Genomic DNA, 14,085 nt, shown 5'->3' with positions numbered 1-14,085 from the left:
CGCCACTGTGAATTTTAACCACAGAGTTCTTGTAAAGCTTAACTACACTTATATAGTTGTACATTCTTCAGTTGCCTACTTGTCATATACAAGCCACCTTTAAAACTCAGGGGAGGTTAACAAGCACTTTCCATCAGAAAGCGTAGCTGAAAGGAAAATGCCGCATAATATATATGCCACCTTTCTTCCATCTTGGAACTCAAGGCAATGCACACAGGGTTCCCAAGTGGCCTACCATTCAAGCACTTACTACACCCAGGTCTATAAAGCCTCAGAAAGTTTGGTGCCTCAAACATCTTCAGATCAGACCATGAGAGAATATGTGATAAATATATATAATTGATTCAGGCTGTCAGTTCAGTATTACAGTGAACAGGGTTTGCATTAGCAAAGGCCCTCTAAAATCTTATTTATTTATGTAGCCCTGGCAGGAGATCAGGGATAGAGTCATAGCTTGCATGCTTTGAAGAGTACATGCTTTGCATGCAGAAGGTCCTAGACTCAATCTCTGCCGTTTCCAGAGGCTAAGAACCTGTGTTTGAAACCCTAGAGAGTGGCTGCCAGTCAGGATACTGACCTATGCGACAAACCAAGGATGTGACTCAGTATGAGAACCCTTCCAGTGTTCCTAGGAGCAGTTAGAACTCCCATTGCTTTGCATGTTCATTTACTAACTAGCTGAAAGACTTCAAACAGCAGTGTCTCATCTAGAAGTCAGCTTGCAAATGACTCTCTAGGTAAGCCTCCACATGGAATCTTAATTGTGAAACTTGTTCTCCCAATCAGATCATGTTTATGCACAAGCAATAGTTAGCCAACAACTTAGCTTTTGCAACTGCCTAGAAAGCAAGAAAGTGGTAAGTACCTAAAAGACCAGTAAGAGCTCTTTCTATGCATTTTCCCTCAAGGGTAATAACAGTAAAAGGCAAAACAGGGAACAACATCCTGATTAATATTGCAAGATTATAGGCATGAGTCAGCCACTGGACCACTGAGTGGTATATATTTTCTATAACATCTTGGTAAAAGAGCCTAATCTTTCCTTAGAAAAAGTGAACAACATTAAACCATCATATTACTGTATACAAACCAATATCATACGATGTATATTTTATAGTCTACTCAAGCTCTACAACAGCAGTGATATCTCTGAAATGCAGACACCCAGCTTATTAATCTACTGTAAAACAAACTGCATCAAGAACAAAAATAATAACTCCTCACATTCAGTAGCTCTTGGCAGCTTATTCTACTATAAAAGAAAATGATAGGTAGAGTTTAAAAACCACATGGATCTTTTTAAAAAGAGAAGTATTCTAGCTTAAAAGCCACATGCACCTAGCCCCAAAGATGACAGGGGGAATCCATTGTATCGTAGCACTCATACAACAATGAAAAAGTTAATAAACTATGCAAAACAGTCTCATTCACAAGCTATAAACTGAACAGTTTAACTCTCCCCAAATACCTTCCTTGAGTAGTAAATTATGCACAGATCAGTTCTCATAATGTCTGTGAATGTTATAGTTGCCAGATGATAAATCAGACAGTGCATCTCTAACACAAAACAGCATCATGAGCTGCCTGAATGTAGGCAACTGTCAAGAAATATTAATAGTATCTACTTTTTCTGTGAAGTTCTTAGAGCAACAGACCCACCTCGGCAGATGGTCCCATTCCCCACGTATCCAGGTTTGCAGGTGCAGCTATGCCCCCTGACTGTGTTAGTACAGATTGCATTCTCATCACAACTGCGCTGTCCGCTGTCACATTCATCACGCTCTGCAAGAAAACAATGCAAGAGAAAGTGAGGGAAAGGTGAGACAAAAACGGGAACTTTCAGCTTGCTAATGTGACGTTTCAAAAGTGAGTTACAACTAATAACTGGTTTGCTACAACAGCAATGCATAGAAAAACAGGCATTAGGTGGAGAAGCCCAGCATTGGCTGCTTCAATTCCAGACCATAATTCATGGCAGATCAGTTCATTTATTTTAGAGAGGCAAAATATACCTTGTATAATCAGATAATCAGAATTGAGTAGGACCAGAATTCTGTCTAGTGATAAATGTTGAGACTTAGCTCCACAGCAACTTTCAACATGTGTGCTATTTCTGATATATTTTACTCACTGGATTCATGGGATGTTGGTCTGCACACATTCACATACCTTTCAATGGTGTGTCTGGCATTCTCATTGGGGATGGGTGAATATATTTCCCTGCCTTTGGTGCAGAAGGAAGAAGACAGTTTGAGGTGGCAAGTCAGCCTTTAAGTTCTTAAATAGCTCTAAGATCAACAAACAAGGTTTCAATAAGAAGAAAATTCTTCCCCACATCATAGTGGGAGAAACTGACTCCTCTCAGTTGGACAGAAGAGAAAGAGAAACAGAGGTTCTTCTTCCTGTTCCATCGGAAGTAAAATCTTCCCTCAGCACAGTCATGATAAAGCTGACTGGAGTAGCATTTTGTCATTGACCCTGCTGTCACTACTTTATAGGAGAGAGGAGGATACATCCTTCTGGCTGGCTTCGTCACCTGGACTGATGAAGGGTCAGCATTTGATGGGAGAGGAAGAGAAAATAACTAGAATTCCAAGTGTAGTAAACCAACCATTTGATCCAATTTTCCCAAGTGGAAAAACCCAACATATCTGTTGCAACACATGGCCTTTCAATAAATAGTGCAGTGGTTCTCACACATTTAGCACTGGGACCCACTTTTTAGAATGAGAATCTGTCGGGACCCACTGGACATGATGTCATCAAGCAGGACAATTTTTAACAATCCTAGGCTGCACTCCTACCCATTTACTATCATTGTTAAAAGAATATAAATAGTAGCTTGTCAAAAGTACAGGTTTGTAACATTTTCTTCAATGCAATCACATACCATGGTAGCATCATGTCTAATATACAAAAAATAAAATATTGAAATGAATGGGGACCCATCTGAAATTGGCTTGCGACCCACCTAGTGGGTCCCGACCCACAGTTTGAGAAACACTGAAATAGTGCATTGATACTGGTTGAATTTACAACTTGAACGGTTAAAGTGAATTCTCTGATAAAATCTTCCCTATATTCCATGAAACTAATAATTTTGATTACTTGGATTTAAACCCGTCTTTAACAGGAAACAGGTTTATAGGAAGTAGACTAGAAACAGTTATTTTAAGAGCCCGAAGAGTCATGGTGGAGCTGATTTGGCATAGTACACCATGAGTCAAGGCTTACTGCTTTCCCTCTCCATCTTCTTTTATGGCAAAAAAAAAAAAAAAAAAATGATCTCTCCCAAGCTACACTTTGCCCACAAAGCAATGACTGCAACAAATCACCACTTGGGGACAAGTTGCTTCTTTGGCGGTATTTGCACCAGTGGAGGGAAAAAACCAGTGGAGATGAACATCACTAAGCTTCCTCTCATGGCACACTATGTTCTTATGATGATTTCTGACCCCCCATAGTGGTTCAGGGCTACAAAGGATCAGTCCCAGCCTGTTTCCTTCTTAAACCTATCTGCTGCAGATAGGTTTAAAGCAGGGGTCTCCAAACCCCAACCCAGGGGCCAAATGCGGCCCGCAGCAAGCCTCTATCTGGCCCGCGGCCAGCTTCTTGTTCCCTGAAAGCCTCTGGCCCACTTGGCCAAACATGATTGGAGCTGTGCTCTGGTTGCATCTGGAGGGTGTTCTAAGGACCAGAGAGGTTGAATGAATGAGCCCATTCATTCATGTATTCTCTCATCTAAGTTCCAGCTCTAATTTATTTATATAAATGTTATATTTAAATTTTTTTTCTGGCCCTCTACACTGTGCCAGATATTTGATGCAGCCCTATGGCCAAAAGTTTGAAGACCCCTGGTTTAAAGAAACACAGAGTTGGAACCTCAGAGGAACAACTGAAAAGTAACTGGGAAGTGAAAGAAACTTGCAACAAATTGCATACCTATCAAGACTGAATACTCTAAGGTTCCTAAAATGAAGATCACTATCATTTCAAAGTGTGTCCGGAAAACAATTGTATCTCCAAGCTACCTGTAGTTATTACTGACATGCTATTCAGCCTAGTGAGGATTTTCTATATAATTTTGCATTGCTTTCACTTTGATTTACAATATGAGTATTTTTATTATGCAAAACTGTCAGCTTGCTGAAGGACTCAGAGGACAGTAGCAAAGGTTTTGGAATATACATTATACGGGGACAATAATTGGAAAAAATAGGCTTCTTTAGCTGAGAGAAAGAAGATTAAGTGGAGATAATAAAACAGTTTTAGAACTGTATACATCAAAATGCTCGTCATGAAGAAGTTGGAACTTCTGTCACCCGACACTAGAAAAGAACTGGATCAAGGATCAACAGAATGCAAATAGGACAACTATTAGGGAACAAGCTTTGTAACTGTACCAGATGGACAATGGGCCAAGCAGCTGGGGAAATGATAGAACCTTTATCACCAGAGATTATTAGAGAGAGGCCAGAGGCACAACTGCCATGGATGCTGCAGGTGGGGACTTCCAGTCTTGCAGTAAAAGCACTGCAGCAGATGTCTAATGTGCTGTCTTCCAGCTGCATATTATTAAAACTCTGCTCATATATGGAATTTGGAAGGGCACATTTTGGTATGGCAACTGTATGAATCTCCAGACCCAAAGTGCCAAACTGCTTATATAATATGACACCATTTGCTATTGCCTGAACTTTTAAGTGGGCACTTGAGTAGTAAAGTTCACCTGCTCTCCCCACAATATCCTGTTTATGAATTAGAGTGTATGCTGCCTTTACAGCCCATATGTAAATAAATATTTTATATTTTTTAAAAATGGAGAATTTATATCTTTGCTGATGTCATCTGAATCCTTCACCAAGCTGTATTTGCGTGTAATAAATGTGTTGTGTTGTAAATCAAAGTGAAAAGCAATTCAAAATTCTACAGATATATACTACAAAGGTATAAGCTGTATACCTAAAGATTTTCCTTATTTCCTAAAGGGCAACTACTGCTCTACTAATGCTAGAAACTACTGCTCTACTAATGTTAGAAAAAAGAAAACTAGAGTCATATATACAGTACATGTGCACAGCACTGCAGTTTGTCAAATGCAGAACAGTGCTATGGAAACTTCACCTGTGTTGTCTTTCAGCTCAAAAGGGGTATCTTTAAGGCACTTCTGCCCAACAACAGGGATCAAATGTGTACACCTGTGGGTTGGGCAGAAATGGGTTCAGGTTAGAAGGAAGGACCACAGAAACATGCAGCAGTATGTGCAAACACACACTTTCCTATACTTTAAATACCAGGTGCCTTTTGACCCAATTCTATCCAAGACTTACAATGACAGATCTCTCGATCTGTCCTGGGTTGAAGGCACAAAAGCTGCTCCACTGTTCTGCAGGCCAGCCACACCAGTGCAAATGACTAGAGATAACTTACAGGGCCAGAAGGCTGCAGATCTCCACCATCCTCTTCTCTCACTGGTAAGCCAGTGGCGAGGTGGTTCGGAAGAGGAATGTGGGCAGATTGGGGTGGGGAATGGGCCAGGCAGGGGTCAGTTTGGGGACTTGCCAGCACTAGTGCATGCAGGATACTATATCCTCTTCCACCTGATCTGCCTCTTGAGTTTCCTCAGACTTATGCTATCTAAAGAGGTGGCATAGGTCTAAAGAGACTCATTGCAGACCAGGCAACAAATGGAGAGACAGGTAAAAAGGTTCTTTATTTACCTCTTCTTTAACAGCATAGGAGATTGTGGTCCTGGTGAGAAGGCCTGCGCTGGTGTGCCAGCCAGCAGCATAGCTAGAGGGGTGCAAAATGCCAAGTCTTTCATGGCACCCAACCATATAGTGTAAGTGGCTCCTCCTTCTTCCCACTGGAGGGCAAGACAACTATGTTGTTTTCACTGCCCCAACTGGCTCCAGAGGCAAGGGTGAGAGGCCGCTTACACAGCATGATTGGGCACCATGAAAGCATTTGACACCCCTCTAGCTATGGTGATAGTGCCAGCACCAGCAGAGGGCTGGGGTGTGCCAGAGCAGTTAAGCTCTGCAAGGGCCTGCAGAGGGGCAGGGGAGGGTGGAACAGGGCGGGGGGGGGGGCAGATCAGGCCCAGGAGCTGGCAGGATCGCCATAACCTATACCCCTCCTGGGCCCGATACGCCAACATGAGGCTGCTCAGACTTGTGCCTGCTATTTTACTGGCGCAGGCCTGAGTATCCCCATTGCAACTGCTCAGGCATACCCTGGGGCAAGGCGACAAATGTACCCTTACCTCAGGGAGACCTCCAGCAGCCTCTGTTCCTAGGTTGGATATAGTGGATGGTTTTCTGGTACCATTGCATCACAGTGTGGAAATTTAGTTAGGATTGGGCTGTTCATTTACTTATGAGAAAAGGCTTGTGGGTTTACTGTTTAAGGCAACCTGATAGTCATAGCAGAGCATGATGTAATTTTTTGATTTTTCAAGTGTTCAGATACATTTAATAAAACAATAACAACATTGTCTGCTTACTAAGTTCCTTGGAGGTTTTTATTTCAGAGCCTAATATATCTTACATTTTGAGAAGGTACACTTATATTCCAAGGATTAACTGACAATTGCAAGACACTTTGATCTTTTTATATTGAAGACAGTACAGGCAATCAAAGCATTTTTATTATCAGTTGATGCTAATGATTTGCAGTGTCTTTAAATTCCAGCGATAGTATTTGAAAAAGAGTGCATTTATCTGGCCCATTATCTACTCCACCCTACTATAAACAGAAAGGGACTCAATGATTGCAGATGAGAGAAGTAGAAGTGAAGGGAATAAAATGATAATTAGGACTCTTAAATATCTTTGTTGCTAGTTAGAATATTTAACTTTGCCTTTCCAAACTGGATAGGCTGGGGTTGCAATTGCATTTTATTACACAATCAAGTGTAGGAAAAATAATAGGATGAATATACAGAAAACCCTTGAGTGCAACAATTTAACCATTATATCATCTCTGTGCTTCAAAAGAAAACGAGTGACAAAATTATAGCAAGTCCAGGAAAGGAAACACCTACAACCTGATTGTGCTCTAAGATTCATTATAATTATACATCTGTATAGAAGAGATTACATTTGTCAATGAGTATTCATGTGTATCAAGACTTATTGGACCTTCTGTGGAATAACAATCCTGCAATCAGTACCCAGCTCTTAGAAATGTGAGGGGACATACTGGAAATCAGATTAGTTGTATTTGGTGATGTGAAGATGGCTCTGCCCAATTTTCAGGACTTCTCCCCTCCCATTACAGACCCCTCCAAATCCATTCCAAAGAGCCCTCTGTCACTCAGAGAAGCTTTTCGAGAGAGTACTATGGGAGACAAGAGTGGATGCAAACCCATATCTGCCATCTATGTGTAAAGATCTCCTGCTAAACATACTTCTTGTCCCCATCATCTTTGACAGCTGATTTCCCATCAGAGGTAATACATATCCCAGGCCTAGCCCAACAAACAGTAGTGTGACTGCAACCCTCCTGGCTGAATACAGGCTTCCGAAAACAAACAAAAACATGCCATATATTGCTTTGTGCATTTAGAAGACAATTCAGATGGAAGATCCTAAAAACAGGTTACACCACCTTTGGTAAATCAGGACCTGTGTGAGCCACAGGTATGCACATGTGATGTGATGAGCTGGTGAGGCTGCCATTACCCATTATCCAGTAATGAAGTAAAAGAAAGCAAGGCACAGAGCCTGTGACCATTCCCTTCACACTTTCAGGTATCTTCTGGGCAGAAGCCATTGAAGAAAGTATTGGGTGCTGACCCAGGAAGGAAAAAGAACAAAGGAGGTGCCCTTGCTCACCCCTTCCTTATCACAGACACAACACTGACTACTACAACAGCAACCCAGGGCACCAACTAATCTGCCTGACCAGTGGCGTCACTAGGATTCGCGTCACCCGGTGCGGGAGGCCTGCGCATCACCCCATACAGTGGGCGAGGCAACGCCCCCCAGGTGGGCGTGGTGATGTACCATCACCCGCTCCCACCAGTTTTTTGGCTGTACCTTTTGTTAGAACACAGATATTTCAATGTGGTTTGTTTCATTGTATTCTGCATGAAATTACGCATTGATTGATATATAACATGATGGGATTATTCCTCCAAATTCTGATTTTAGTGATTTTGAAAACTTGTAGAGTCTCACACGCACACACCCCATGTCAACTTACTAACACCTTATTATAGCAGTTCTCAAACTTTTAGCACTGGGACCCACTTTTTAGAATGACAGTCTGTCCAGGACCTATTGGAAGTGATGTCATAGCCAGAAGTGACATCATCAAGCAAATTAAAATAAATAATTATAAATAATTAAGTTAAAATAAAATAATTAAATAAGGGGGAGCTAGTCCTGTTCCACCAAGTGAATCTACTCTGAAGTAAGGCCTATTGTGGTCAATGGGGCTTACTCTTTGGAAAGTGTGGGTAGGATTGCAGCCTGTGAGCCCAAGCCTATGCTTGTCTACTCTGAAGTAATTCCCATAGTGGTCAATGGGGCTTACTCTGTAGTCTGCCTGCAATAACAACCCCCCAAAAAGACTCAGTGAGCTCTTCAGCCTTCCCACTGCCCAGTTTAAAGTTCTTCTATTTCAGGCACATCAGAATAAAGACCCACCTGCTTTACAAGTATAAAACAGAAAACTTGCCCCTTACCATTCAAACCTCTTTTTTGTTCTTTTTTGGGGGGGTGGGGGGGAGGCTGCCTTCTGTTGCACTCCACCTCCATCAGATCAGGACCCTTCTGGTGTCCTCACATTCCCCTTTGCCTGGCCTGACCACCAACCAAGGCACGTCTGCCTACTCATGAGTAAACACAACTGTGAGGCTGCTTTCCTTTCCATAGGGCTCCATAGACTGGGAGGGAGGCAGCTGGGAGGAAGGAACCTCCTTCTCTTGTGTTTTTGGGAGCTGCACTCATTGTATAAGGACCATTCTGACATCCTTGGAGCCTCTTAGCCTGCCTTGACTAAGGCAAGTCTGCCTACTTGTGAGTAAACACAGCCACGTGGCCTCTTTTCGGGCTCAGACTCACAGCTGGGAGGGGGGAGCTTCTCATGTGTTTTTGGGGGCTGCATTCATTGGCTCTGGACCATTCTGGTGTCACTGGATTCCTCTCAGCCTGCCCTTTCCGACTGACTATGGCAAGTATGGTTACTCACAAGTAAACGCGCAATATGGTTCATTTTCACTTTCCATAGGGCTCTGCGCATTTTTTTCCTTCTGGGTTTTTGGCCATAACTTTTGAACAAAAGGAGCGATTTCAGTTCTGTTCCTTGCACTGCACCCCAATGGCCATTCCACATCTAACGGTGTATGGCACGACGCGGTAGCTCCTAACCCCGCGATGTTAGCGCATTCTCCCCCAAGGTGCATCACCCCCCTGGCGCGTCACCTGGTGTGGCCCGCACCCCCCTAGCAACACCAGTGTGCCTGACCCCACACCTCTGCACCCACACATGCTCTTTATAAAACATCAGCCATGAGCAATCTGTCAGTGAGGAAGAGGAAATAGGTCTTGGCTCTGGTCAGAAGGAAGCTGGCAAACAACTTGTAAAAACAGCAAATGTTTATTACAAATGACAAAACAACAAGAAGAAAATTGAAAAAGGTGAAATGAGCAAACATAGGTCCTGAGAATTAGAAGCAAGTGGGAAAAAAAAAAACTTAACACATCTACTTAGACATAAGCCAGCTTCTTTTGCGTGGATCAAGACTTTCCTTATCTGATTAGCTAATGTAAATGTGGGAAATGCCAAGCCAGCTTCCTGGACCTTCCCATACACATGGTCAGATGGATGGCTTCACCCGATGGATAAGTAGGACAAAATCTAGTGGGATGCCAATGTTTTCTTTCTGGCTCTTTGTTCTGCTAGGGTCAGCCACACGGGTCCTTCCAAAACACATCCAGGTTAAGCATTTCCTGTGGGCATGCACTTCACAGGGGTCAGAATAGTAAGGCTGTTCAAGTTGAGTCACCCATGTCAGTACTATGCCAGGCTTTCTATTAGGGTGCAGACTCTTGTTCACAACACACAAAGTGGAAGCATTTTATGAGTTCCTAAATAAGCCCCTTCTCCCCATGGAACCTGCCTCCCAGTTCAAAATTCTCAAGGTTCATGCAAGTGCTGCTATAGAGAAAATTTCTTCTCTAGTGAGATTAGATCACTTTTCAGACTTCAGTTTCAATCCTTTCATGCCAAAACTTCAAACAATGGATGAGACCTCCCCAAACTAAGTCCTTTTAAGAAAACAGAGCACACAGACCTAGTTGGCAACCTTCAGTCTCAAAAGACTATGGTATAAGCCTACAGCACCCAGTATTCCCATGCAGTCTCCCATCCAAGTACTAACCAGGTCTGTCCCTGCTTAGCTTCCGAGATCAGACGAAACCGGGCATGTGCATGGTAACAGTTGCCTCTTTCTGAAGTAAATGAGACTCAATAGAGATTTGCTCTGACTATATATTCTGTTTTTTTCAAACATCAAGAATTAAGAAACACTTCCAAAGTCTGGTGTGAGGAAAGAGTTCAAAACAGCTCAAAAAACAAGTCACAGGCTGTGTGGGTTATAGCATGCAAGTTTTTGAACATAATTTCTAGTTTATATTTTCCTAAAGTTTTCCTTTTAATATTCTCCTTATAGTACTTGCAGGTTCCTGGCACTCTGGGTGTTTCCAGAGGTCCTTTTCCATAGCTTGGTGGATGATACAGACCAGAAGCAGAAAGGCAGAGCAGATGGCTTATCTGGTCTGGTCAGAGAATGTTCAAGCCTAAGTGGAGGAAAGGAAGTTGAAGTACACCCAAAATCATTGTCCTCCTCTTTGGAGCAGCTTGCCTGGATCTTACAAGCAGGACACAGACCATGAGAACCCTCAGCCTTGTGCCCTGGGATGTCCCTGCCTTTTCCTTGGCAAGGGCTTTTAAAGCCCTTAATACAGCAGAACTTGCTCCATTTGCTCCTTCCTAGGTGAGATGACCAGGACTGTAGTTTCTTGGCTGCCTAACAATGAGAGCAACATAGGCCTGATTAGCACAATTCTGAAGGGACTGTCCAAGTACAGCTTCTGTTGCCAGTTCTGGCCTCCCAGGGGCCAAGGTTACCCATTTGATACAGGAGAGAGTTATACTCACCCCTGTCAAAGACTGGTAGCCTGACTTGGAGGCTGTGCTGCTGCTGGTTGAGGTGGGCCTGATTTTAGTTGGAAATGGCAGGAGGTGGAGGAGGGGCAGATGAAGGTCTGAATGAGAGGAGACAGTTGTTTTGCAATCCAGGATCCAGCATCCAAGCGGTTGGCCCTCTGGATGGTGAGGGAGGGCAAGGGGAGATATAAGGAGACTTAGAGATGGCAGAGAAATTAAATGAGTTCTTTGCATCTGTCTTCACGGCAGAAGAACTCCGGCAAATACTGCTGCACAAACGGCCCCTCCTGACCAAGGAATTAAGTCAGATAGAGGTTAAACGAGAAGATGTTTCAGACCTCATTGATAAATTAAAGATCAATAAGTCACCCGGCCCTGATGGCATCCACCCAAGAGTTATTAAGGAATTAAAGCATGAAGTTGCTGATCTCTTGACTAAAATATGCAACTTGTCCCTCAAAACAGCTACCAGAGGATGCCAGAGGATTGGAGGATAGCAAATGTCATACCAATCTTTAAAAAGAGAAAGAGGGGGGACGGAGGAAACTATAGGCTGGTCAGCCTAACATCTATACCGGGTAAGATGGTGGAATGCCTCATCAAAGATAGGATCTCAAAACACATAGATGAACAGGCCTTGCTGAGGGAGAATCAGCATGGCTTCTGTAAGGGTAAGTCTTGCCTCACGAACCTTATAGAATTCTTTGAAAAGGTCAGCAGGGATGTGGATGCAGGAAAACCCATGGACATTAAATATCTGGACTTTCAGAAGGCGTTTGACACGGTCCCTCACCAAAGGCTACTGAAAAAACTCCATAGTCAAGGAATTAGAGGGCAGGTCCTCTCATGGACTGAGAACTGGTTGAAGACCAGGAAACAGAGAGTGAGTGTCAATGGGCAATTTTCACAATGGAGAGAGGTGAAAAGCTGTGTGCCCCAAGGATCTGTCCTGGGACTGGTGCTTTTCAACCTCTTCATAAATGACCTGGAGACAGGGGTGAGCAGTGAGGTGGCAAAGTGGCACCAAAGTGCAAAGGTGGCAAAGTGAGGTGGCAGATGACACCAAACTTTTCTGAGTGGTGAAGACCAGAAGTGATTGTGAGGAGCCCCAGAAGGATCTCTCCAGACTGGCAGAATGGGCAGCAAAATGGCAGATGCGTTTCAATGTAAGTAGGTGTAAAGTCATGCACGTTGGGGCAAAAAATCAAAACTTCACATATAGGCTGATGGGTTCTGAGCTGTCTGTGACAGATCAGGAATCTTGGGGTGGTGGTGGACAAGTCGATGAAAGTTGTCGACCCAGTGTGTGTTGGCAGTAAAAAAGGTCAATTCTATGCTTGGGATCATTAGAAAAGGTATTGAGAACAAAATGGCTAATATTATAATGCCGTTGTACAAATCTATGGTAAGGCCACACCTGGAGTATTGTGTTCAGTTCTGGTCGCCACATCTCAAAAAGGACATAGAGGAAATGGAAAAGGTGCAAAAGAGAGCGACTAAGATGATTACTGGGCTGGGGCACCTTCCTTATGAGGAAAGGCTACGGCGTTTGGGCCTCTTCAGCCTAGAAAAGCAACGCCTGAGGGGGGACATGATTGAGACATACAAAATTATGCATGGGAAGGATAAAGTGGATAGAGAGATGCTCTTTACACTCTCACATAACACCAGAACCAGGGGACATCTACTAAAATTGAGTGTTGGGAGGGTTAGGACAGACAAAAGAAAATATTTCTTTACTCAGCATGTGGTCGGTCTATAGAACTCCTTGCCACAGGATGTGGTGATGGCATCTGGCCTGGATGCCTTTAAAAGGGGATTGGACAAGTTTCTGGAGGAAAAATCCATTATGGGTTACAAGCCATGATGTGTATGTGCAACCTCCTGAATTTAGAAATGGGCTATGTCAGATGCAAGGGAGGACACCAGGATGCAGGTCTCTTGTTATCTGGTGGGCCGCTGTGAGATACAGGAAGCTGAACTAGATGGGCCTATGGCCTGATCCAGTGGGGCTGTTCTTATGTAGCCATACCTACATTTCACAATTGAAATGAGGAGGTTCCCATCCTGCCCCTTAGCACATGCATTATTCATTATTTTTCCCCAGATAGACCCCACTATTAACACGTCCATACCTACTACCAGTGCAGCCCATTTCTCATAGAGGAGTTCTTACAAATTCACAAATTCAATTGAGAGGAGAAGGCTAAAGTTGGGGAAGAAGTGAATTGGAGTTGACCAGGAGAGTGATAGAGGATAGAGTTGAGCCACAGCACAACATCACTGAGTTTGCAGCAGACTGAGAGAGGAGAAGCAGCTGAGAGACACTGTTCAGCTGATATCTATTACATGCACACAGCTATCAACAGCAGTACCCATGTGCAAGCATTCTGAATAAGAAAGCACCCCAACAAGCCAGAGGGCTGCATTACAGCCAGTGCCACTGCAAGCTGGAGGGGCTGCTTCTGAGACGAATATATCAAATCCAGTCTATGGGATGTAGTTTGCCTACCTCCGTCCTAGAAACATTCTAATTTAATGTTTAAGAATTTTTTTAATAGCAAAGTGTGTTTACTTTTACATTTCCATAATATGATATTTTTTTATTATTCAGTTCAATGTGAATTACTTAGCCTACTTTTTCACTCCACAAAAGAATTTTTTTTTTTTCCTATTCTCCAACCCACAAAAACAAGACCAATCAGAGACTGGAAATAAAACATGAGGACACATGCCATTTTATAGTAAAATAAATACTATAATCTTGCCATTTTATTTTCCTATTTGCATCCTCCTGGATGAGTGAAAGAATGCAAAATACGAATAATTCCTGAAGTAAACTGACATACCAAATGTTCACATAAAACACATTTTTAAAAGTCTCCTTTCCTTCAGTGACCTTAAACC

General features: G+C 43.0%; 1 protein-coding gene across 1 annotated transcript in view; it reads right to left on the bottom strand.

Moving 5' to 3' along the window:
* Positions 1 to 14,085, bottom strand: part of NELL1 (neural EGFL like 1) — a 534,303-nt gene that overhangs the window by 176,345 nt on the left and 343,873 nt on the right. Inside the window, exon 15 of the mRNA XM_066619143.1 lies at positions 1,660 to 1,782. Within this exon, the coding sequence (XP_066475240.1) occupies positions 1,660 to 1,782 (123 nt within the window). The remainder of the gene's footprint in view (positions 1 to 1,659; positions 1,783 to 14,085) is intronic.

Source organism: Tiliqua scincoides, chromosome 1 (genome assembly GCF_035046505.1).
Source record: "Tiliqua scincoides isolate rTilSci1 chromosome 1, rTilSci1.hap2, whole genome shotgun sequence".
In the NCBI taxonomy this organism is placed as follows: Eukaryota; Metazoa; Chordata; class Lepidosauria; order Squamata; family Scincidae; genus Tiliqua; species Tiliqua scincoides.
The sequence above is the reverse complement of the archived record's forward strand: the minus strand, read 5'-3'. Positions and strand labels throughout refer to the sequence as shown.